This window comes from Suncus etruscus, chromosome 3 (genome assembly GCF_024139225.1).
Source record: "Suncus etruscus isolate mSunEtr1 chromosome 3, mSunEtr1.pri.cur, whole genome shotgun sequence".
NCBI lineage: Eukaryota > Metazoa > Chordata > Mammalia > Eulipotyphla > Soricidae > Suncus > Suncus etruscus.
The window spans coordinates 114,240,034-114,265,612 of record NC_064850.1 but is presented as its reverse complement, the minus strand read 5'-3'; the positions used below and the strand labels follow the sequence as shown (position 1 = coordinate 114,265,612).

The 25,579-nt window shown below is 42.8% G+C and overlaps 1 protein-coding gene across 1 annotated transcript in view; it reads left to right on the top strand.

The window, feature by feature from the left end:
- Nucleotides 1–25,579, top strand: part of ARHGAP10 (Rho GTPase activating protein 10) — a 212,455-nt gene that overhangs the window by 171,621 nt on the left and 15,255 nt on the right. Inside the window, exon 20 of the mRNA XM_049770194.1 lies at nt 17,779–17,938. Coding sequence (XP_049626151.1) covers nt 17,779–17,938 — 160 coding nt within the window. The remainder of the gene's footprint in view (nt 1–17,778; nt 17,939–25,579) is intronic.

The window sequence follows — 25,579 nt, the reverse complement described above, 5'->3', positions numbered from 1 at the left end:
TTGTCACTGGAGTCTGACCGTTTCTCTCACATGACACTTTGCAGATAATATGTCCTAAGTGTCAGGGTCCTGTGGTCCCCTTTAGAGTGTCGTGTTTTGCCACCTTGATATGGGCTCACTGTGCGATGAACTTTTAAATCCACAGCGGGGCTCCATTCAGTGACTATCTATGTAGACATATAATTTCTTCCAAAATGTGGAGATAAATGGAAGGGGAAAGGCAGCCAGAAATTTCGGGGCTGTGATTGAGCCATGGTGTGACCATCAGCCAATCTCCCCTGTGCCAGCATCTCCACAGAAACCAGTTCCCCCCCTCATATTGGTGACAAAGCAGAAAGTGGCTTTTGAGGGCCTTCCTGCATCATGCTGCTGTGTGGGCTGTTTGCTCCCTTCTTTGCTTTGGAAGGAAGAGAGCAGAGGGGGAGAGACATTATTTAACAACTTAAAAAAAAAATCACATCACTGCCTCTGTGGTGAAAATAAGTTCATAGCAGGTAATGCGGACTTATAGAAGAAAGAGAAAGCTCTAAAGCTCGTCTCCCTGTGGCGTGGGGCATTTTCTTCACTTCTAATAGCTTTTATTTTAATTTCTAGCTCAGGATTCAAGCAGCTGTCACTCTCTTTATAGCCCTCTTTGGAACTCTTGCAGCGTAGGAGGAAGCCGGGCTGTCTAAGAAACATCTTTTCAAAACCACCAAAGTATTGTTTATCCTGAACCAAATGGAATTTTTCAGGCTGTCAGGCATGACTGATTCAAAGCATCTTTCTCGGGTAGCAGGAAGATGAGCAGAAAGTTTGGACAGGGGTGTGGGGTGTGTCCAGGTACCAGCTCTGCATATCTGGTTCAAGAAGTTCCTGATGCCTTAAAAAGTTTGATGGACTCCAGATGAAAGAAACAGAAGCAAGAATAAAAGTTCAGCATGAAGCCAGAAGGTGGCTGGCATGTCATGAAGATAATTAAGCATTTGTGCAGTCTTTGAGAACCCCCTGAGGAAAAAGACCTGGAATGGGGCTGAGTTGATGGTGAGCCCGAGCCTGGAACCTAAGTCTCCAGGTGTCTGTTCTGTTTGGTTTTGGGTCCATACCTGGTTCCATTCATGGCTTACTCCTGACTTTGAGTTCGGGGATCCCTCCTGGTGGTGCTGGTAGATAGGGGGTAGAGTACTGAACCTGAGTTGCCCTTGTCCAAGTCAAGTGCCTTACCTACTGCTGTACTATCTCTTTGTGCCCCCACCCCGTGGTTTTCCATGGGCTTCATGGAGAAGCTCCCGCACAGTGCCCTTTGCTGTTGAGGTGCATGGCTTCTCCTGGCCTATCTGCTGGCTTCCACCCAGGGTTTACAAGGAGCCCAATGTCATCTCTGAATAAACAGAAATGATCCAAGCCTATGAAAATGTATTTGCAGGCTGACATTTTGCATGCACTAATAGTTGCCCTCTGTGGTCAGCAATGTGATATTTTGAGCTTGTAATGTGATTATGGTTCATGATTTTATTTTTCTCTTTGGGTCAGACTAGAAATAGTCATTAAGTTTCTTCTTCTTTTTTTTAATCTTGGCCTTTAATTTTTTTTATTTTAGACACTGTGGTTTGCAGTATGTTAATGGTAGAGCTTCTTGTATAAACCATTCCAGCACTACCCCCTCTAGCACTGTCTCTTGCACTTCACCATTGTCCCAGCATCCTACCCCCTCTATGGGCAGTGTTCTATTGGGGACCACTTCTCAGTGTATCTTGCCTTTGGACATCTGTTATTCTCCCGTCATGCTTCTTTCCACCCCACAAATGAGGCTGAGTCTTCTGTGTCTGTCCTCATTCTGCCTAACTTTACTCACTTTGGAACTATGTAAATACAGCCAGGAAGCAGCACATTGCATGACTTCGTATTTTTTTTATGGCCAAATTATATTCCATTGTGTTTGTGTTTCATAATTTTTTCCCCAGTCATCTGTTCTCAGACACTGAAGTTGTGTCCAGATTGAAGAATGATGCGATGAATACAGGAATATAGGTGTCTTTTTTGAAGAGTTTCTGATTACTTGGGAGTAGATGCCAAGAAGTGGAATTACTGGATCATTTCAGGGCTTAAATCCTTTTTTTTTTTTTTTTTTGAGGAGTGTCTATAATGTTTCTTTAAAGGTGAAAAAATTTTCATAATGCAAGGTTGTCCTACATAGCGGATACCTGAAAGCAATTAGTTGAATCACTATGCCATATTAGCTGCTATTTCTCATAACATATATTAAACTTTAGGGCATCTCCATGTCTCTTCTAAAGGTGTAGTGTCAGTCTTGATTTGGTTTGGGAAACTGAGGCACAGTGAACCTTGGTCTCGATTCCAGGTAGTCTCGCAGTTGGTTAGGCAGAGCCAAGACTGGACACAAGATAGCTGTCAGAATCTCCCCTCCATTGCTTCCAAGATCTGTGCATTTTCCTTCTGTTCAGAATGTTCTTTAATCATAATAAACGTGGCTAATTTTGTTGTAAGGGATTCAGAGCTCCAGATGAAGGAGAAGAATGAACCAGAAATAAGTATGTTTTTCTTCCTGGGGTACTCAGTCTGTTGTAGCAAAAATGGGCCCTCCCAAAGAAAAGGGGAGCTTGTTTTTGTGGGTGAGGCCGGGGCAGACACAGTGATTATTTCAGTAATACCTTTTGTCACAAATGCCACCGTTGACTTAAGCAGGGGTCTCAAAGTCAATTTACCTGGGGGCCGCAGGAGGCAAAGTCGGGGTGATTCTTGAGTGCAAAGTCAGTAGTAAGCCTTGAACATTGGGAGATGTGACCCAAACAACTAAAACAAAACAAAACAAAAAAAGATTCCTCTAGGGCAGAGCCACAAAATGTTGTACGGAAGGCCGTTTGCGGCCCTTGAGTTTGAGACCCCTGACTTAAAGGAAGAAACTTCTGGTCTGACGTATGTGATGCTGTTTCTTTCAGGTACCTAATGCTTTAACAGGTTGTTCAAAATGAGTAAGCACAATTAGGAGTTTGACATTGATGAATATTCTAGATTTCCGGTTGTTGTTTTTATTTCTTCCTCTCCTCATTAAGAAAGAAAATAAAACCAAAACAATGATAGTGATGTAAGGTGAAAACTTTGCTTACCACATCACTTCTTTGGCATCTGCAAACCAGCTCTGTGAACTCAGATCCATGCAGGTTGGAATGGAAAAGTAATATTCATGAGGCTAGAGCGATAGCACAGTGGGGCAGGCACTTGCCTTGCACATGGCTGACCCAGGTCTATTCCTGGGTCCTCAAGCCTGCCAGGAGTGATTCCTGAGTGCAGAGCCAGGAGTAACCCTTGAGCAATGCTGGGTGTGGCCCCCAAACAAAAACAAACCATTGTTTCCTCCTTTAGTTCACATTCATTTGATACTTTGCATTTTTCAGACCGTGTTCGTGTGTGTGTGTGTGTGTGTGTGTGTGTGTGTGTGTGTGTGTGTGTGTATTTTTCCACTGAGAAGATTGACATATGGTGAGATACCAAAGATCCAATGCTGTTCACACCTTAGTTTCCTGGATCCTTTTCTCCTGGAGATTCAGGTTACATCACCAGCACCATTACTAAGTCTGCCCAGTGCAAAACTGCCATGTGTCAAAACATGATTGAACAGTGGCAGTTTCATACTCACCTTTACCCTTCAAAGGTGAGAGCCAAACTTTCATGATGTTTATCCAAGCACAAGTGCTTGTTTTCCTCCAGGATACCCAGTAGCAGCTGTAGCTAATGAAAATAGTTTTTAAAACAATATATCTTGTGTTTCTTCCTTAAAAAAATTTTTATTAATGGAGTTGTCTTAGCTACAGTAGTATTGAAGACTTTATATTTCAACTAGTATGCTCACACTCTTTGCTTTGTGAGTGCTGTGTAAATGGCCTCTAGTTCTATAGGTGGATTTATTCCTAAGATGATCTTGTCTTACTACAGCCACACATACCACCTGATACATTTCCCCTACCTAAAACACACAGGATTATGGCCTTCAGGTATCCAAAAAATGTTTCCAGAGTAGCAAAGACACAGGATATCAAAGCTATTTTTAACTGTAAGATTTGTAAAGTGACATACATATACACAAAATAAGGAAAATAAAAAAATCACTAACATAAAAACTTCAAACAACATAAAAACAGAAACAAAGAACAACAAAAATTTGTAAAGGGAAAGCCTGGAAGTAAATCTTGAAGGATATTAGTTATGCCATAGCGATGGCTGCCCCTAGGGGGCGTGCCAGCTGAGTTTCTTTTTTAGTTATTTTGGTTTTCCTCCTGCATTTTACTGATTATGCACACACAGTGACACATGCACACTTGTTCACCTGTGTTAAGGTAAATTGGTCCCCACCTTATTCATGGGGACAGGTCCAAGACCACTCATGACTTGCCTAAAATTGCTGATAGGACTTCACCTTGTCAGTATTATGTGATTTCCTACACAAACATATTGTAAACAACTCAAGTGTCCAGGAATAAATAATTGGTAAAGAAACTATGGTACATCTATGCAATGGTATACTAGTCTGCCTTAAGAAAAGATGAAATCATGCAATTTCCTGCTACATGGATGGATCTGGAGAGTGTCATTCGAAGTAAAGTTAATCAAAGGAGAGCGACAAACACAGAATGATCCCTCCCAGGAGTAGGATATCAAAACACAAAGTAGAAAGCTAACAAGTACCCCCAAGGCAATAGAAATGAAGGTCATGAGAACTGGTCTTAAGTTGGAAGCATTGGGGTGGGGGTAGGTAGGTCAGGTAGGGGACTAAGACAAAGTAGAGGGGGTAAAATACCGGCTGGAGGGAAACTGGGGATTATAGTGGAGGGAAGGGGGACACTGGTGAAAGCATTAATGTTTTTGGAAAACGTATACCTGAAACTCAAATAATTTGTAGTTTTGAAATTGTTTTTTAAATTTTTCTTCTTTATTTTTAGTTACTTTATTTTTCAATTTATAATTTTTTAAAAAATATTTAAACACCTTGATTACAAACATGATTGTTGTTGGGTTTCAGTCATGTAAAGAACACCCCCCATCATTTATAGCTTTGTAATTTAATTAAAAATATCCTTGTTAAAGTTATATAAGGCATGGCAAGAAATAAAAACAATAATGAAAAAAGAACCATCAATATCAGTAGAAAAAGCTCTGTAAATATTGTCTCTTATTCACACCCATACCTTACTATGTCTAAGAGATTTTGTTTGTTTTTGGGCTACATCTGGCAATGCTCAGGGATTACTTCTGGCTCTACACTCAAGAATCACTCCTGTGGGTACACTGAGGACCTTATTGGGATGCTGGTGATAAAACTCAGGTTGGTCATGTGCAAAGCATATGCCCTACCCATTGTATGGTGTTTTTTTTTTTTTTTTTGGTTTGTTTTTGTTTTTGTTTTTTTTGGGCCACACCCAGTGATGCTCAGGGGTTACTCCTGGCTATGCACTCAGAAATTGCTCCTGGCTTGGGGGACCATATGGGACACTGGGAGATTGAACCACAGTTCGTCCTAGGCTAGCACAGGCAAGGCACCACCCTACCCATTTTATGATCTCTCTGTTCCATGTGAAGATTTTAATCATACTTTTTTTTTTTATAAACAACTTTATTTATTGATTGATTGGTTTTTGGGCCACACTTGGCAGTGCTCAGAGGTTACTCTGGCTCTGCACTCAGAAATTGCCCCTGGCAGGCTGTGGGGTCCAAATGGGATGCCAGGAATAGAACTGGGTCCTTCCCGGGTCGGCCTCATGTAAGGCAAACATCCTACCACGGTGCTATCTCTCTGGCCCCAATTTTAACCATAATTGACCATTAGAAACTGCAGTCCTGAAAAGAAACAGTGGGTAAGGAGTGTGTGTATGTGGGTGGGGGTGAGAGTGGGGGTGGTGTACAAGTATTTATTTTTGAAGCCTTCATTTGAATGCATCTATATTCTGTGCAGAGTACTTGGTGCACTGGGACTGAATGGAAGATATCTCGTGGGAGAGTGTAGCAGCACCCTAGGATGACACATGGGAGATCCCTCTCTCCTGAGTTGGCCTGGAGACACTTCAGTAGTGCCATATTGAGAGTGATGCTCAGTGATTGGGTGTTTCTCTGCCCAATTGGATATGTCTTGCCTCTTTTCAGTGATGGTATCAGGGCCACACCATCCCAGCATGCGTGGGGCTCACTGAGCCTGGAAATTTTTAGATAGCTAAGAGATTTATTGCACAGAAGATTTGGAGAGGATTGAGTTTGGGTTTTAGCTAACCTAGGCCTAAATCTCCACCCTTTTCTTGCAATCTCTTATGATCTCAGCAAACTCCTCCCAAAGCCCCAGGAGTGTGGGCAAGAAAGATTTCACTGGCTTTCTCATTAAACAAATGAGTTGCAGTCACTCAGTATTTAAGAATTTTAGCTCAAATATGCTTGAGCTGATCAAGTAGAGGTAATACTTTCATATTTGGAAAGAAGATAGATGCAACTTAGTATTTTGCTTTTGTTTTATGGATACTTTTGTCCATTCTTTTTTTTATTTTTTATTTTTTTTTTGGTTTTTGGGCCACACCCGGCGGTGCTCAGGGGTTACTCCTGGCTGTCTGCTCAGAAATAGGTCCTGGCAGGCACGGGGGACCATATGGGACACCGGGATTCGAACCAACCACCTTTGGTCCTAGATCGGCTGCTTGCAAGGCAAACCGCTGTGCTATCTCTCCGGGCCCATTTTTGTCCATTCTTAACACCAAATCTTTTTGGTTTCTAGACAACTGATGATAATGAGCATTGTTCAGGGGATGAAATGTGAATGGCTAAGAAGCCTAGTCCTTGTCTCAGCCCAACCAGGGGTTATGCTCTGAGCTCAGGGTCTTTCAATTTCCTGAGCTGTCACGGTGAGGCTTTCCCAGAAGTTTATGGAAGACAGTTTCATTCAGTGTGTGATTTCTTTTTTGGTTCCTAAGGATAGTAGTATATGGTTGTTATATTTTTGTTTGTTTATGTAGGCAGAAATCTGTCTGTAAATAATGCCTCAGGACTGTGATTATGATATTAAAATGCTCTGCTTTACTGAATAAAGCAATTTGCTTGGACTTCTGTTGACATTGCAGCTCACTGATCTTAGTCCTGTTCTAATTGAATTGCTAGAGACTTTCACTGACCTTTGCAAGTAGTGGAGGTGGTTCCTGGAGTTATAACCTAATGCCCATTAGCTGCTGTTACAGCATTATAATAGCTGTGTTTGATATTCTGCGATTGTAACACATTCAGCTTCCTCCACCCCTTATCCTCACTTGCACTTTAGCATACCTTAGCAAACCAGGAACTTTAGTTAGCAAGCAGGATACTTTGAAAAAAATTACACAAAGAAAATAAAATGTGCTCCATAATTTTATGGACATTTCATTCTATCGCTTCATGCTTTAATGTGATATTGATTGCACAATGCAGCGATTTCTCAGGTTTTTTTTTTTTGGAAAGCAGTTTGTTTTGTTTTGAGGGAGGGAGCCTGCATAATCTTTCTATAGTTCTGGGTTTTATACTTTGGGGCCTGAAGATAGGGTGGGAGGCTATGCTGTTAGGTTGCATGTATTTTTTTTTTTTTATAGTCATGGTTTCAGCTCAAAAAAATTGAATTACCCAAGTAAGTTATTTCTCTTTGGCCACAGTCATTAATCTTTGTGTTATTTAGCTTCATTTTGGCTCCCAGTATGGATGGTTTCTCCTGTTCTATGAGGGCAAAATGAAATGCAAGGAACTAGGACATCTTGCCCCCTACCCAGCATGGCATTGCCTTAACTGTCAGTTAGACCAAGAATTGGGGTAAGTGGGACTTTAGGAACTTTTCCTTCCACTTGGCAATTCTATCCAGTATCAGTGCACCTCCCATGGAGGGGACAGGCCATTAGCTTCCTGTCCTTAATGCACAGTTGATGGGTTTAATAAGACTCAGGGAAGAAGTTGTGATCAAAGACTGTAGATTGTTTTCTAGTAAAAGTTGCTTACCACCTGCTATGGTGAAGTCTCTGTGATTGGGGGACTTGGATTTGCTGCTTAAGGAGAGATACCCAATTGCATTAGCAATGTGAAAAAAAAAAGTGCTATTTTCAAGACTAACTTGAACCTCCCCAACCTGTCTTTACAGGTTTAATTCGTTTCAGAAATTCTGTGTGAGTGTGTGTGTCTATGTGTGGATGAGTTTGTGTGATTTGATTTGATTGTGTGTGAGCACACACCGGACGTGTGTGCTTTTTCCTGGAATCCAGTGTGGAAAAGACCAAGTTGTAAGTGGTCTGGCCTGGGTTGAGAGGAGAAGAATGAAGCATACACTGTGAAGAAGTCAAATACTGCTGGCTTTTGTCTTGCTTTGCACTATCGTGTGTTTTTTCTCTGAAAATCCGATCTGTTTGATGCTGCCTGGAAGCTGCCTTTTACAGCAAGTGGCATCAATTCTTTTGACCCTTGTATTGGAAAGAGACTTGCCAGTGGACCATGTGGAGAGAGTGCTGGGCTTTCTCTGGTCAGAGGTTGGGTTTTGGATCTGTCACAAACCCCATCCACCAGTGCTACTCATGCAATGTTCCTCTGTGTCATTAAAGGTGAGGGTGAGCTTGGCCTTTGATCTTGTTCAGCACTAAATCTATTTATTGGCTCAGTGAGAATCAGTGGGGAAATGACTACTTTTTCCTGTTCATACATCTGATGCTTCTCACCAGCTCCTAGATGTATTGACCTTAAGTCTTATAGGCCACTTGCACCTTTTATTGTCAGCATTTGGTTTTATTCAGTGTCTAGTCCCAATAATACATTGAGATGGGGAAGGCTTACTTTATTTATTTTTTTTTTGGTGTTTGAGTCACACCCAGTGGTGCTCAGAGGTTACTCCTGGCTCTCTGCTCAGAAATCACTCCTGGCAGGAGTGGGGGACCATATGGGATGCTGGGATTCGAACCACTGGTGGGCCTGGGTTGGCTACTTGGCAAGGCAAATGCCCTATCTCTCCAGCCCTAGGGCTTATATTTTGACTGTGTAATTTGTAAGTGTTGGAAATTGTTTTTTAACGGATGAGCTGTAGCCACTCACTCTCTTTGGAAAGTGAGAATGATGTCAGAATACACAGGCATCAATGACTGACTTGGGAGTTCTATTCTCCAGAGTAGACTCTCCTTTTCAGCAGCCTATGTCGGGATGACACTGGGAGGAAAGGCCAGTGTGGTCTGAAAGAGATTTTGTTGATGTCCTAAGGTCAGGTAATGGTAGAAATCAGGGCAGCAGGACTATTTCAGGCTTACTACAAGGGTGTGTTTTGAACAGACTTATGTAAGTAAAATAAACACACAGAACTTGCCTTCTAACCAAGCATTTCCTGAAACCACCCAGTTTCAGTCTCTTCCTGTCAACTACATTCCTGGAGCTGTTCATTTCTGCTGTGACTTTTACCTAGATGAGATTTGCCCTGGACAACTGTGTTGACCCTTCCCTACATTCTGACAGCTCCAGAGAGTAGCTGAATTGTTGGTGCTAGAGTTTGCCTCGGGTTCAGCACCTTTAGGGTAGACACATGAGATGGACAAAAGAAGACAAACAGAGTATTGTTGGTTATTGTGGAATGGGGATTTATGATTATTTTAATGAGTTTAGGAATTTTATTGATGGGCCAGAGATGTAGTTCAGTTACCACTTGCTTACTACACACAAGGCTGAGTTTGATCCTGGACAACCCCTGGCTCCTACTTTTTCACTTCTCTGCTTCCACTGCAGCCTACAGCACTGGTGGCCTCCAGGCACCATTGGGTAGGAGTCCCAGAGTGATTAAAATGTTTATAAATTGGAAATAGTTTTGTATTCTATATTTTGAGGTATGTATCATTGCAGATAGGCATTTGTGTATTGTACATTATATTCACTATTGAAAATCTCACCCTGTTCTTTCCCACATAGTTGTGATAGGGATGCGGGTGCTTGGTAGGTGTGTTGTGATGGACACTAGTGTATGTGGTAGCTGTGTTGTGGTAGGTACTTCCTACCACAACTGGTACACTGGTATGTGTGGTAGGTGCGTTGTAGTTGATACTGGTGTGTGTGGTAGGTATGTTGTGGTTGGTACCTTGTGGTTGTGTTGGGTGTTTGGGCATTGAAAGGAAGCAGGGATTGGATTATTCTGCTTGAGGAGAGGAGGGCTTATGTCCTTCAAACTCTCAAGAGCTGACACATCTTCCTATTCTTCAAGCTCATATCTGGATTCTTGGGTGAACTGAAGTGAACTAGTGAGTTACCATCTTTGCTTTTTCTCATGCTTGTGCAAGGATGACACAGAATCTTTCCTTTCTCTTGCCTCTTTCTTCCCCTTCCTTCTGTTAACACTGAAACCAGAATGTTAAAGAGAAGGGAGCAAGAATATTCTAGCTGCAAGGGAGTTTGTGTTTGAGGCATGGTAAATCCTGCTGTAGTTTCAAATCCTCCCCTGATGTTTTTGCTCTTGTGGAGGACAGCAGGCAAGGGGGTTCACTGTGACTGACTTCTTTCTTCCAGGAAGCATAACAGCAGGGAAGGAAAGGGAGGAGAAATAGAAAGGCTTGTTTCTTGAAATAGCGCTGAAGTAGTTTTTTGGAGGTGAGGTATCTAGAAATTAGTGTGGGGAACAGTTTGCCATCGTCAGAACCAGAAGGTCCAAGTAACTAGAGCCAGTTTATCAGTACATTGTATTGTAGGAGCTAACTGGTCGCCTCATTCTTAGTGTCTTGTTCCCTTTCCTTGCTCTGATGTTCTGTTGGTCTTTTTTGCTTTCGATTTTCATGCAAAGAAAACCCTGATTCATGGGCCCTGGACGTAGCTCAATGAAAATGTGCTTTGCAAACAGAGGCCCTGGGCTTGCCAGGGGATACCACTGAATTTGGAATAGACTTGAGTACTGCAAGGTGTGGCCTCCAAACCCAAAACTGGATAAAACAAAAGAGAAACTCCAAACAAACCCAAGTTCCTGAGATCCTGGCCAGAAAGAAATCCAAGGAAATCCTGACATCCAGTATTTGTGACAAGCCTTGTACTTTTCCCCCCAAACTGAATGGTATGGCAGCTCATGTCTGTGGGGACTGCTCATTACAGAACTGATTTGTCTGAGTTTAATGTCATGCCAATTCCTTTTGCCACTTCCACCTCCAACGCCACCTGTAAGGAGATTCCTGCTTCTTTTTAAATCCTCCCAAGGATTGATTGTCTTTCTCTGACTCCTCCTGTCTTTTCTCCCTGCAGTGACTCCAACTGTACCCATGAGACTTGCAAATAAAGCATAAAAATAGCTCCAGCCCGAGCTTCCAAGTTCCCAAGCTTTCAGATTCCTGCCTTAGGACCCTCTCCTATGGGTCCCTTCTGGATTTTGTATTGATGCCTCATACCCATCTGATTCCTGTCAGTTCTTTTCTGTCTCTGCTCCCCATCCTAGTGACTAACTCAGCCATCACTTCAGTTACCTAAGTCAAGCACTTGAGGGTCCTCTCTCACCCTGCCCTGCTTTCAGAGTTTCAAACCATGACTGGGTTATCTCTAGAATCTGTTCTGTCACTCTTGTTGCTTCCCTGCTGAATCTCTGCCATGACTTCCCAGTGCCTGCATGGAACTGTCAAAAGAGTCATGCATCACTCTCCATTACATTCTCCTGCCCTGGACCACCCCTCCACCCCAGCTCCAGTGAAGCTGACATCACAGAGACCCCTCCATGCCTCTAGTATTTATTGGCTGTGGCTTAGGAATGTGGGGAGCAGCGAGATAGACTTGAGAAAAGAGAGGCCCTATCCCTTTTGCTTCAGTGCTCAGAGAAGTGCTGGCTTGGATCAGGACTGGTAAATTTTGCTGTGAGCATCTACAGAGCACAGATAGATGCTCACATCCCGCTAGCCCACCGGGCAGCTGTCAAGTTGTGCCTTGAGTCCAGTTGTTCTGCCCAGTGTGGGAGATGATCCATACCACTCACTTTGTTGGGGAGCTGAGAACTCAGGCTGGAGCAGGGCATCGCCTTTTGCAGGACAGTGCAAAGGCTAGCACCCTACCCGCTGCAGCATCTCTCTGGCCCCTTCCCTTCTGCATGTCTCCTGGACTTTCCAGCCGTTCTGTCCTGATAGTTCCCAAATCAGAACCTGGCTGCGGAATCAAGGCTCAGCAGGTATGAGGAATGTGCTATGCTATCCAAAATGACTTCAAGGAAATGGGGAGCAAAAACTAGATTGTGACAGTGCCCACAAACCTGACTGTTGCTTTGAATTGTGGAAAGAGACATGAGGAAGTAGGAGAGGTGTTTTTGTTGGAGAAGGTGCCGACCAGGCTGGATGTGGCAAGAGAGTCATGTTGGCTTGTCAGTTCAGGCACTCGTGATCCGAGGGAGCATCTTACCTCCCAGCTGCTCCTCACAGAAGCCCTTGGGCGCCATGTGTGTTCACCTCCCCAACCACCTTGTTACGCTCAGGCGATGAGTCTGGCTGTAGAAGCCTGTTAAGTGGTAACACCTAAGAGCTAGTGTGACACCCAGAAGAAAAGTAAGGTGAGAAGTAACGAGAGGATCTGGCTTCAGTTCTCAAGTACAAATTCATCTCCTTGGACTTACTTTAGTAAAAAGAAACTTGTAGAATTGGTTGAACCGAGGCTTTCTTCAAGATTCGTTATTTTCATACTGCTTTAAAAAGTAGTCATTTGATTTTGATAAGTGAACATTTCCAGCGATGGAATACTTCGTGTTTATGTGCCTGACATTTATGTCTCCTGGAATTAATGATTCTCAAGTTGATTGGCTCATTTCTTTTTTTTTTTTAAATATAAATTACTCTATTCAAAGACCATGTATCACAGAGTTGACAAAGTTGATAATAGTACATCTGTTTCCAGGTAAGTGGGAGCAAAATTATTAAAAAAAGAAAACAAGAAAATAACAGAAAGAAAAAGTAGAGCAGGAAGGAAATTTGTGAAAATCATTGTATCTTGTAATGAGGTTACTAAGTCATTGTCAGAAGGTTTACTAAGCTCTTGCTGCTAGTTGATCATTCTGTTACTTATTTCTGAACATCTGATGGTTTCAGTGATTGATTCATTTCTGAACAGTGAAGGGGAAAAGAGTTTTGGCGACATGGGAAATGGGGTGATTGATGTAGTTCTTTGGTCAGTTTTGTGTCAACAGACTCCTTTCTAGAATATTCTTTTCACTTGAAGTTTTAGGTTAGGGCTGCTTGGCCGGAAGGAAGAGAGAGTTCCTGTTACTAGCAGGCGATTGAATGACCGCATTTGGATGGCTATTTATGCTGTGTCAGTCTCGTTGGGCAGGGGACAGCAGGCAGAGATGAGCAGTATCTGGTGGCAAAAGCCTCCAGGTAACCTTTGAAGGCAACCTGAGTCTCTGGCTCTCCAGTTTGCCAAACTTACTGCTTCTCATTGACTAATTTCTCCTTGGAGCAGAGTGTCAGGGGAGAGCTGGCCCCAGACTCTGCTGCTTTTGCTGTTTCATGCCCTGCTCTGCAGACAGGGAATGTGGCCCAGACAACAGAGGGCCAGGATCCATCCTCTCACAGCCAGAAAGCTACTTGTGCCTGGCATAGGGGGGACGGGGCTGTCCTCTGCTTCAGAGCTTAGCAGATTTTGCTGCTTCTTGCCAAGCCTCACTTGGCAGCTGTTGTGCAAGTCGTCTCCTTGTCCAGACGTCTACTTGAGACAGTGCTGGGGGTGGGGGTGGGGGCCTTCAGAGGCTGTCTACATTCCAGACCTTTTCTTGTTCTCAGTAGCATGAATGGGGTTCAGGAAAGCTGAAGTTCTAGCCACTTTTTCTCAGGTTTCTTTGACAGAAAAGGTGGATGCTCTTAAGCCAGCCAGGCTGGCGAGGGTGGGTGGGGGTGGCATAGTGTAACATTAGCTTCCCAAAGAACTATGCCTCAGAACACAGTCTATCCTGAGGACATCCTGGTGGCCATCAGAAGGGCCCAATTCTTAACCTGCAGTTTGGCCCTGCTAGGTGGATCCTAAGTTCTCCAGATAGGTAAGATGTCCATGGTAAAAGGCTGCAGAAGGGAGTTCATTGGAAGAGGAATCATTAGGACTTGGAGACTAATGTGGTGGCTGGACACAGTGAGGTTGGGGGATCATAGGAAATGTACCCTCAGAGATGGCTCACATGCCCACTAGAGTACCTCACCCCACCCCTGCAGTTCCACACACTCCTGCCTCCCCCAAACCTTCCACATGGGTCACCTTGGTTTCCTCTTCTCATACTTTCCCCTTCTCACCCCAGAAATTTCTTCTTCTACCTTCCACCACCATCTCCAGCTCCTGTCCTTCAGCATCTGGTTCTTCCAGCTATATCTCAGCTTCTCTCTCTTAATATTCCTGGGAAGCTGGGTCAGAATCTTTTTTATGTTAAGAAAATGGATCACAGAGTTGACATAGTTGGCCATAGTACATTTGTTTCCAGATAAGTGAAAGCAAAGTTATTGGGGAAAAAAAAACAACAAGGAAGGGAAGAAAGTTTAAAAAAGACAGAGGGGCCAGTGAGGTGGCGCTAGAGGTAAGATGTCTGCCTTGTAAGCGCTAGCTAAGGAAGGATCTCAGTTCTATCCCCAGGCGTCCCATATGGTCCCCCCAAGCCAGGGGCAATTTCTGAGCGCTTAGCCAGGAGTAACCCCTGAGCATCAAGTGGGTGTGGCCCAAAAAACAAAACAAAACAAGATAGAATAAAGAAAAAGTATAGTAGCAAGCACATTTGTGAAAATTATTAAATTTTCAATGAAGCCATTACTACAATGGTAGACTGTTTAGTAAGCTATTGTTAGCTGTCCATTCTGTTAATTTGGGGTGTAACTATAGGGATAACAGTATCAAACAAATGAAATTATCCAGAAATTCAAAGCACTATTACTGATACTGTGACATTTAGGGGTGTGTACAGAACGGCCAGCTTTTTGTTGCATGGACCAGTATACCCCTTGTACTTTCACAGCTTGGTTTACATCTTTTTTGAGAAAAGAGTGACACTCTGGAGTTGGCCTGAGTTTGAACATGGCAACTGCATTTGTGGGCGTGGTTACAGCTGCCAAAATTAACAGGAGAAGGAAGTGCAGGGTGGGTGCCTGCAATTGCTCCAAGAAGCCCTGTTAATATTAGCCAAAGACCTGCGTACCTGAAATTTGGTCAGATTGGTGCTCTGAAGGCAATTGTAGAGGGGAAATGAGGCCAGGGGCATTAGGAAATGGTGATTCTGAGTAGTGGAGACAGCATGCATGGCTTTGTCAGGACTGAGACTTGACCCTCCTTCTGAGATGGCCATTTTTCTACTGCATGATCTTTTATGGCTTGGTTTATATCTCATTGGAGAAGAGTGAGCCTATGGAGCTGGTCTAGCTTAAACAGTCTTTGCTAGAATCTTAAATAAGAAACTTAAGTAAGAGTCACTTAGTACAATCAATTTTCTTGGGGCTGGAGCAATAGTACAATGGGTAGGGCTTTTGCATTGCACGCTGCTAACCTGGGTTCAATTCCTGGCATCCCCTATGGTCCTTCGAGCCTGCCAGGAGTAATTTCTGAGCCCAGAGCCAGGAGTAACCCCTGAGTGTCATCAGTTGTGGCTCCAAAACTAATGAACAAACAAACTAAATGAATTTTCTTTTTCTTTTATTTCTTTCGGGGTGGGGATGGGTTGGGTCGCACCCAGTGATACTCAGGGGCAACTCCTGGCTCTGTGTTCAGATGTTGTTCCTGGCAGGCTCAAGAGACCATATGGGATGCCGGGAATTGAACCGGAGTTCGTCCAGGGTTGGTCACGTGCAAGGCAAACTTTCTACAATGCTGTTCTATCGCTCTGGCCCAAATGTTTAAAATCCCCCCCACCCCCAATTATTTTTCCTCCTGGTATAGGGCTTATTGACCTGAATTTTAAAAGAGCTGGTTTTCTGAGGCAGGACCCTTTCTGTTCCTGGGAACTGGGAAGATGAAGGCTACTCTCAAAGCAATTAGAAGATGGATTTGCAGGAGAGTCTGGTGACTCTCATGCCCTATTATATCCACCGTCAGCCCTGAGTCAGAGTCTTCTCACCAAGCCAGGCTGCCCCTGCAGGGCCCCCAGAGAACCAGTAGTTGATGTGATCATGCAGTTAGCAGAGGGGTTTGGGACCTACTGTAGACATGGTCATCGCTGTGGATGCGTGGAAACTAGAATGGAGCAGCTGCTCTTTCCTGTGATCTTTTCTGTTCTGATTTTCACCCAAGTCCAGACCATGTACCTGTGTCCGTCACCATATTTCTCAGCTTGTCTTCTTGAAATAGTCCTAGCAGACAACCCACCCAAAGGGCTTCTTAAGCTGGGTTTACCACTTGTCTCTCTGACTGACTCTTGGTCCACAGCCCTTCTCATGACTATAGGGAAAAGGATCTTTCTGTGTTGGGATTTTGGTAGCTGAGGCTATCTACTAGCCAGAAGACGAGTACCCTTAGGGTTGTCAGTTTACCAGGCACCAAGTGGCAATTATCAGGGAGAGGAGGAACCAGTGGGGCAATCATGCCATTCTGCTGTGTCTGGGGTCCTGCTCACTGGTCCCTGCTGCCTTCTTGCTTATAGATTGCCATCATGGCCCTCATCAGAGCTGTCCTTTGCCGGTCTGATTTTCATTCTTCTGTTTTCTCCTAGGGAGAGACTTGCTTTGCTGTGTATTCTTTTTAAAAATTTATTATAATTCTGTAGTCTACCAAAGCTATTCATAATACAGCTGTTTCAGGCATTAACTTTTTCAATACCAATTCCACCACTACTGTGACCTTCCCTCCATTAGTATCCCTAGATTCCCCTCTAACAGTACAGCCTGTGCTCCTGCAAACACAAATTTATTTTATATTGTTTGTGACAACACAAAGGCAAGTGGAATGATCAAAACTTAGATTAGTAAGAGTCAATTTGAAATATTTGTTCTATTTCTCCACGTGGTTACTAGAGTCAGTGTCTAAGGGTTGTGGTTGATGCTAGTTGAGTCTTTGTGTTACTATTGAGGCTCATTGTAACTTTGCTATTAAATTTGTTGTGATCCAACTAGGCTGACACTACGGTGAAATATTGAGATGTCATGCCACCCTGGGGCTATAGATCTGGAATAACTTTGGAGGTTTGGCAGCTTGATAAGGTTAAGTTGTAGAGCTGGGCCATTTCTGTTGGAGTTATGGGGTGTGGCACTGGGCTGCTGTGGCTTCAGGCAGAAAGAGGAATCTACCCCCAACTCATTCTGAGAAAGCCCCAGAGTTTTCAGTCTGGACCTGACTGAAAGCTACCTGGGAAGAACCAGCGACCATCATTTTCTTTTTCTCTTAGCTGTGTTCTATCTGTGATTTGTTTTAAGTGTCTTAGGCTTGACAAAATAAACCACAGTTACATAAGAAGAATGGAGGGGCCTGGAAATAGCATAGTGGTCAGGGCAGATACTGACCATCTGTGAGGTTTATTCCCAGCACCACTGCTGGTCACCCATGCTTCACTGACTGCAGCCCTGGAGACCTCCAGCACTGCCAGTGTGACTCAGGGATCGCTGGTGCTATGGTATCCAAGCAGCATCACATTCTGGGACCTTTGGCAAGAGTTACCGGCAGGGGGCCCTCAATTTCCCAGAGAAGCTTTTGGAAGCACCCCTCTCCCCAAAAGTAAAGAAAATTCGGGTATCCAAATGCTCTCAGGAGGAACTGTGTACATAAACCTGGATATATTGGCCAATCAGGAAATGCCCTGGGCTCTCTATGAAGGCTTCTGAGTATGTGAGTCTTGATGCCTTTTCCTTCTCTCCCCAGGCGACAGTCCTCACCCTTCCAAGGATGACGCCTTCACCAGCAGTCTGGACTCACTTTCCTCCCCTTCTCCTACAACTACCACCTCCATCCTAAGTACCCCCGGGTCAGACAAGAACCACCTCACAGACGGGGGCGGCCCAGGGGACTGGGCATCCACCACGTGAGTAAGGGTACTCCCATTGGGGCACAGTGGAGATGATCACAGATAGTGACCCTGGGTGCTGTAGACTTCGCAGGGTCTGGGTGGATGGGACCATCTCAAATCTCTAGCCAGGTTGGCAGCTATTTAGGGGTACATTGAGGAATCTGGTTATTATCTTAGCTGACTGTCTTATTATGATTTCTTTTAACTCTCAAAGCTCTAACAGGCCACACCGAGTGTTCTGTGGAGCCTGGCAACTCCAGAACATTCCTAGAATCATGGAAATTTTGAGGTGCTTGGTGTTCTTTCTCTTTCAAGGCACCCTATGAATTGACAGTTGTGGGATGAAATGTCAAGTTTTCTCTTTTAGGTTTGGTTTCTGAACAGGCCTCTGCCTATGAGGTTCAGGCACCTAATCTGTGAGATTCAGCTGTGCTATATTAGGGCAGAGACTTTACAGACAGAATCCCGTGGTCTGGTTTATCTTTCTGGCAGAGTCTGTAGGTAGACTTGGTGTGATTCATCAGAAGGGGAGACCAGCACTGGTCATTGTTCCATCATGGTGCACACCCACACACTTGTATACTTCAGCCTGAAAGTTTTTGGGTATTCATTCTTATTAAGTTAACACACACATGGTGTGTGCTTGCAAAGCATTCCAACCTTTTGGACCATCTCGCTGGCCCTAACAAATATATGTGTGTAAATATGTGCACAGTATATAAAAATACGTTATATATGGGCCGGAGCGATAGCGCAGCAGTAGGGCATTTGCCTTGCATGCAGCTGATCCAGGAAGGACCTCTGTTCGATCCCCGGTGTCCCATATGGTCCCCAAGCCAGGAGCGATTTCTGAGCGCATAGGCAGGAGTAACCCCTGAGTGGCACCGGTGTGGCCTAAAAAACAAACAAAAGTTTTATATATGTATGTGTGTGTATACATACATATATCTACATACATACACACACACATAAATTTCCCCCAGAATTGAAGTTGCCTAAAATAAGATCATAATGTCATCCACTATGACTTGGTCATTCTTAGGCTTTAAGTGAAATTGGAAAGTGTCCTCAAATTACTTGACTTTTTATAGTTTCTGCTGAATTCACATGAAATCATTATGAACTTATTAAATATTAAAGGAGACTGGGAGAAATTTTGCATGCTAAAAATTGGAGGGACCGAGTTTCTTTGACAAACTTCACCAAAAGCCATTCAGGCCTCACTCTTCACCCCATGTTCTCCCTTGAACATGTTTCTCACTTGTCTCTATGTTTGCTTTTTTGACCCACTGGAGAAGCAAATGTACATGTATTTCATCTTTCTCTCACTTCATCTATTTGATTGTTTGATCATCTGTTTGATTGTTTTATCATCTGTTTGATTATTTGTCTTTGGGCCATACCCATCTGTGCTCAGGGGTAACTCCTGTTCTGCACTCAGAAATTGCTCTTGGCTGGTCAGGGGATTATATGGGATGCCAGGGACCAAACCTGGGTCAGTCCCAGGTTGGGTGCATGCAAGGCAAACAACCTACTCACTGTGATAGGTTCTGGCTCCCCCATCAGATATTTCTAAGGCACCTGTTATTGGTGTTAATCATATCAGGGCATCTTCAAGGAGGAAACTGCCCTCTCCAAGCAAGTGAAAGCAGAGACTAACAGATGGGAATATATTAAGCTGAGAAGCTTCTGCACCTCAAAGGAAATAGTGCCCAGGATACAAGAGCCACCCACTGAGTGGGAGAAACTATTCACCCAATACCCATCAGATAAGGGGCTAATCTCCAAAATATACAAGGCACTGACAGAACTTTACAAGAAAAAAACATCTAACCCCATCAAAAAATGGGGAGAAGAAATGAACAGACACTTTGACAAAGAAGAAATACAAATGGCCAAAAGACACATGAAAAAATGCTCCACATCACTAATCATCAGGGAGATGCAAATCAAAACAACGATGAGATACCACCTCACACCCCAGAGAATGGCACACATCACAAAGAATGAGAATAAACAGTGTTGGCGGGGATGTGGAGAGAAAGGAACTCTTATCCACTGCTGGTGGGAATGCCGTCTAGTTCAACCTTTATGGAAAGCGATATGGAGATTCCTCCAAAAACTGGAAATCGAGCTCCCATACGATCCAGCTATATCACTCCTAGGAATATACCCTAGGAACACAAAAATACAATACAAAAACCCCTTCCTTACACCTATATTCATTGCAGCGCTATTTACCATAGCAAGACTCTGGAAACAACCAAGATGCCCTTCAACAGACGAATGGCTAAAGAAACTGTGGTACATATACACAATGGAATATTATGCAGCTGTCAGGAGAGATGAAGTCATGAAATTTTCCTATACATGGATGTACACGGAATCTATTATGCTGAGTGAAATAAGTCAGAGAGAGAGAGAAAAACGCAGAATGGTCTCACTCATCTATGGGTTTTAAGAAAAATGAATGACACCCTTGTAATAATAATTTTCAGACACAAAAGAGAAAAGAGCTGGAAGTTCCAGCTCACCTCAGGAAGCTCACCACAAAGAGTGATGAGTTTAGTTAGGGAAATAACTACATTTTGAACTGTCCTAATAACGAGAATGTGTGAGGAAAATGGAGAGCCTGTCTAGAGTACAGGCGGGGGTCGGGTGGGGAGGAGGGAGACTTGGGACATTGATGATGGGAATGTTGCACTGGTGATGGGTGGTGTTCTTTACATGACTGAAACCCAAACACAATCATGTATGTAATTAAGGTGTTTAAATAAATTAAAAAAAATCATATCAGGGCAAAAACTCTTGCTTTTTTAAAAAAAATTCTTTATTGAGACCATAGTGAATTACAAGTTTTTGTAGTTGGATTTCAAGCATAGTGACAGTGAATTAGGGCCATTCCAGCTACTAGTGTTGACCTCCTTCCACCAAAGTTTCCAGTGTACATCCCATACCTCCACCCTTAGCTTTCTGACCTGCCAGTGTAACAGGTCTATTTTAAGTATATATTATTATAGTTGGGGTCTCTTATTTTATTGTCATTGAGTTTGGCTTGGGTATTTTAGTTCAGGTCTATTTTTCCCCTTTATCAATGCACCCGAGACCACTTGGTCCCTAGGCCCCATTCTCTGTCTCTGTCTCTGTCTCTCTCTGTCTCTCTGTCTCTCTGTCTCTGTCTCTCTCTCTCTCTCTCTCTCTCTCTCTCTCTCTCTCGCCCTCCCTCCCTCCCTCCCTCCTCCCCCCCTCTTCTTTTCTCAAAATGTAAAAAATCCACAGGAATATGAGTTACAACAAAGTAATTCATGTCCCAAGGTTCTCTGAAAAAGGCAGGAGCCCCTATAAAGAAGATACAAATAGAATTTAAAAAAGGGGGTGTGGAATTTTTTTTTTTTTGCATAGGTGTAGCAAACCTTGGGAAAATTAGAAAGGAAATACCCTTGGCCTAACCAGAAACAGGGTGTCTCTACACATGAAGCATTCTGTCCTAATATTGACTACTGACTCCATGCATACTAATTGTCCAGCCCCACATTCTTTGTTCATGAACCCAGGAAAAGTTCTACTCAGTCACATTTGTCGCAGTCAGGCATCTTTTATTAGAGACCTTGGTTTTTACACAGATTCTGTGTTGCATCTGGGGTGTCACTAGTGTCTTCTGATTTCATCTCACTATTAAGTGGAAAGGCAGGGAAACTTGCCCTGAAAGCATGTTGTTGCTGTTTTCTAGATGTCAGAGTGTCCTATGAACCCACCCTGCTAAAAGTTAGTGCCAGGGTGACATTAAGGTCGCTTCAGGTGGAAGTTTGATTTCCAGTGCAGAAAAAAAATGCTAGTTCAAAGAATGGGATCCAAGGTTTGGGGTTGGACAGTTGATGTTCAATCAGCTGAGGCCTAAGTCGAGTCACTATGGCAAATATTCAGGGTGAAAGGTGTTCCTGTGTTACAAAATTTATGAGTTCCTGTACCTATTAGATAAGAACTTCTTTCAATTCTTAAGATTTCCCCATTTTAATTGTGCCTATGCAAAAAAGAAGATTGCCACATAAAAAGTGCTACTGGTACATATGGGGTAAAAATAACAAGTTCTAACCCAAACTCAGATCCCAAGAGAGACTTATTGACTAGAATTTCCTACTAAGCAGATCCAGAAAAGGAATGGAGACAGCTACCTCTACATATGGAAATATACACTAAGAATTATAGCTGTTAAGGAAATACATTTAAAGAAATATACAAAGGAAATATAGATATCATTTGAAATAGTCTGGGGGGTGGTTTATACAATCAAGAACACAGTTTCATCCTGCGCTGTGGTATTGTGGAGTGTCCTCGAGCTCTCGAGCTGAGGGACTCTCCAGGGCTGAATCTGGTAGTGAGCAACAGTCTACATTGAGGGGAGCTGGGATAAAAGGGGTCGCATAGGATAAGTCAACAGGAGTGGTGGTGGCAGCTTCTTCCCGGGCTGTGACAAGGCAGGTTGGGAGGCTGTCTTTTCACTTTGGGAGTTGGCTGGCAGCTTATTGGGCCAAGGGAAATTTTGGTTCCTGAGGGGTTAAGAACTGAGGGTAAAGAGGGCTATATAGAGAGAAGTCATGGATCAGGGTTGAGAGAGGGAGAGGATAGAAGAGGATTTGTAAGGTGGTAAGCAGGGGAGGGTTAAAAAGGAGGGGGTTATATAGAAAAGGAGCTTTATACAACATGTATACACTTTATACAACATGCATACATGTATACAACATGAATGTCATAGACATACATAGAGTTGTCCATCACTTACACACATACACACACATGCACATACACAGACATTGAAATTTGATTTGTAGGCTGCAGTTGAAGAACTAATTCTTGTGGAATGGGTCATACCACTTAAAAAAAAAGGTCAGCAATTCAGGAGGAGAGCTTTTTCATTTTCTAGGCAAATAATTATTGGTGAGGATAAACTTTGCTAAGTAGAGGCATCTGGGGTTAGATTGTATATGGAGTATTTTTAGAACAATCATAATTTTACGTCTAGAGTAATAGGCTGTATGGTAGTGAGCGTTGTAAGAGGAGTCTAACCCATGAGGTATCGCCTACTAGGTCTCGAGCATCCAGATTCCTTTCCTGAAAGCAAACAACATAGACATTATGATGTAAAAGTAAACTAGCTTGAACTGTAAAAGAATAAATTGCAGAAATATAATCAATAAATGAGGACTGTAACAAAAATCTATGGTGTGCAGTTGTCTATTTCAATGGTTTCTGTGGACATAAACATTAGATCATAATAGCAGGCATAATAGAATGGAAAATGGTTAAATCAGAATATTTTGTCAAGTCATTACCCTAATTAACACTGTATTTGTAGTCTAATATGATATAGCACTGAAATGTGAAACTAGGGCAGCCGTCTTATATCTCTAAGAATCACTGAACAAAGAAGTTAAAAAGTTATTATAGGTATTTTAAAATTAAGACACTAGAACATTCTTATAGTGGGCACTGTAGTGGGAGTCCCTGGCTGCCAGACTCATTCAACATTTATCCATTTCTGTGGATAAAAGCCTTAGAACATTATTATAGACATAAATAAAGAGCAGTTGATTGGACACCTGCTCAATCTAAACAGCTGTATCCATTGCTGCAGGTTTCTTTGAAGTATAAAAGAGAATGAAGGCTTTTGTGTTTCTTCTTTTTCAATTTATTTCTTCTCCTTACTATGACCTGGCACCAATAATGTTCAAGATATCTACCATTTAGACGATTGTGATATCATTCTGTATTTATCCTTCTTCTGGCTTACATAATATCTTCTAGTCCCATCCATATTGTTGCAAATTGCATGATTGTATCATTCCTTACCACTATGATGTATTCTATTATATATATTATATTATATATATGAGCCACATCTTCATGATTCACTCGTCTTGTGTTGGACAACAAGGTTGTCCAGGTTTTTAGGTTGACCTGATTTCAGTTCTTAGCTAATGCAATGAGTGCTGCAATGAATAGCGGTGTATATACATTTTTTGTATGAATGTTTTTGGGATAGATACCTAAGAGAGGGATTGCTCGGTCATATGGCAGCTCAATTTTGAGTTTACTGAGAACCCTCCATACTGTTTTGCAAAGGATCAAGCAGCATTCCTACCAGCAGTGGCTAAGAGTTCCTTTCTCACCACATCCCCACCAGCAGAGATTGTTCCCAGTATTTTTGATGTGTGCCATCCTCACTGGTATAAGATGGTACCTCATTGTTGTCTTGATTTGGATTTCCTTTAGGATAAGTGATGATGAACATTTCATCATGTTGGCCATCTGGTGATCTTCCTCAGAGAAGTGCATGTTCATTTCCTCTCCCCATTTTTTGAAGGGTTTTTGGGTTTTGTGGAGCTAACTTTTGTGAGTACATTTTATATCCTAGATATCAAACCTTTATCTGTTGTGTTGAATGCAAAAATTTTCTCCCAATCAGTTAACTGTTGCCATACAAGAACTTTTTAATTTGGTGTAGTTTATTTATTTAGGTTTAATGCTATAGTTCTTGCCATGGCATCCTATCATTGAATACTTAAGTAGGGCGTTCGCTTTGCATGTGGCTGACCTGGGTCTGATCCCCAGCATCCCATAAGGTCCTTCAACCTTGCCAGGAGTGATTTCTGAGTGCAGAGCCAGGAGCAACCTCTGAGTATCAATGGGTGTGACCCAGAAACTAACAAAAAACAATAAAAAATATCAAGTTTAATTAAAAATAGTCAATAAAGAATATGTAATCAATAAGATTAAAAAATAAAACTTTTTATGGAATAAAGACACAGTTTACAGATTCATTCTGGTATAATAAGCAACAATAACAGGTTCCATTGAAACTGGAGCCAGTCATCCAGGATACCCTGGGGATGGAAATTTAGCTGTTTTATTTTTTATTTAGAGCAAACCCACATCTCTAATGGTCACTGCTTAGCTAGAATCCTTCTTTCTGGGCATTCTGCAGCCCATATATTCCGAGCACGCTGCGGCCACTGCTCATTTCATAGCACGTCCAGGCCCGAAACCTGAGGAGCTTGATATTCTTGCTCATAAATCAAGTGGGGAGTGAATTCCCAAGCTCCTCTTCATACACATTTTAGAATGTCAACCTTGAGAGGCCAGAATAAGGGTGTGTGGAAGGCACCGTTGAAGCAGTCTTGAAAGGAACTTTCTGGAACAGTGCAGCCTTTCCCCTAATTTCAGAAGCTGATTTGTTTCTTTCTTGTGCATTGGAGAAAATCCACGTGTGTCTGTCAAGTATTTTAGAAGTGTCTTTGACCTTCCTGTATACATGCAGATTGGCACTTGTCCTGCATACAGACCTATAGACAGGCAATTGTAATCAAAGTGGGAGACACATGGTGTTCACCTGTCTACACCTGCGGACTACTGGCTCAAAATTGATGATTGGAACGTGCCATTGCATAGAGTGTTTGCTGTCTTTTTGAAAGGTTTCACTTGTGAGTGTCCTTCAGTCCAGAATCATCATGCCACTTGGCTTTGAAAATGTGAGGGCTATTGGGGTTACATCGCAGAGTTGCTGAACCCATAGAGCCAGGTCTCAATTTACAGAGCTACTTAAATATGAGAAGGAGCTTGAAAATGCATTTCCTGGTATGGAGAGATAGCACTGCAGGT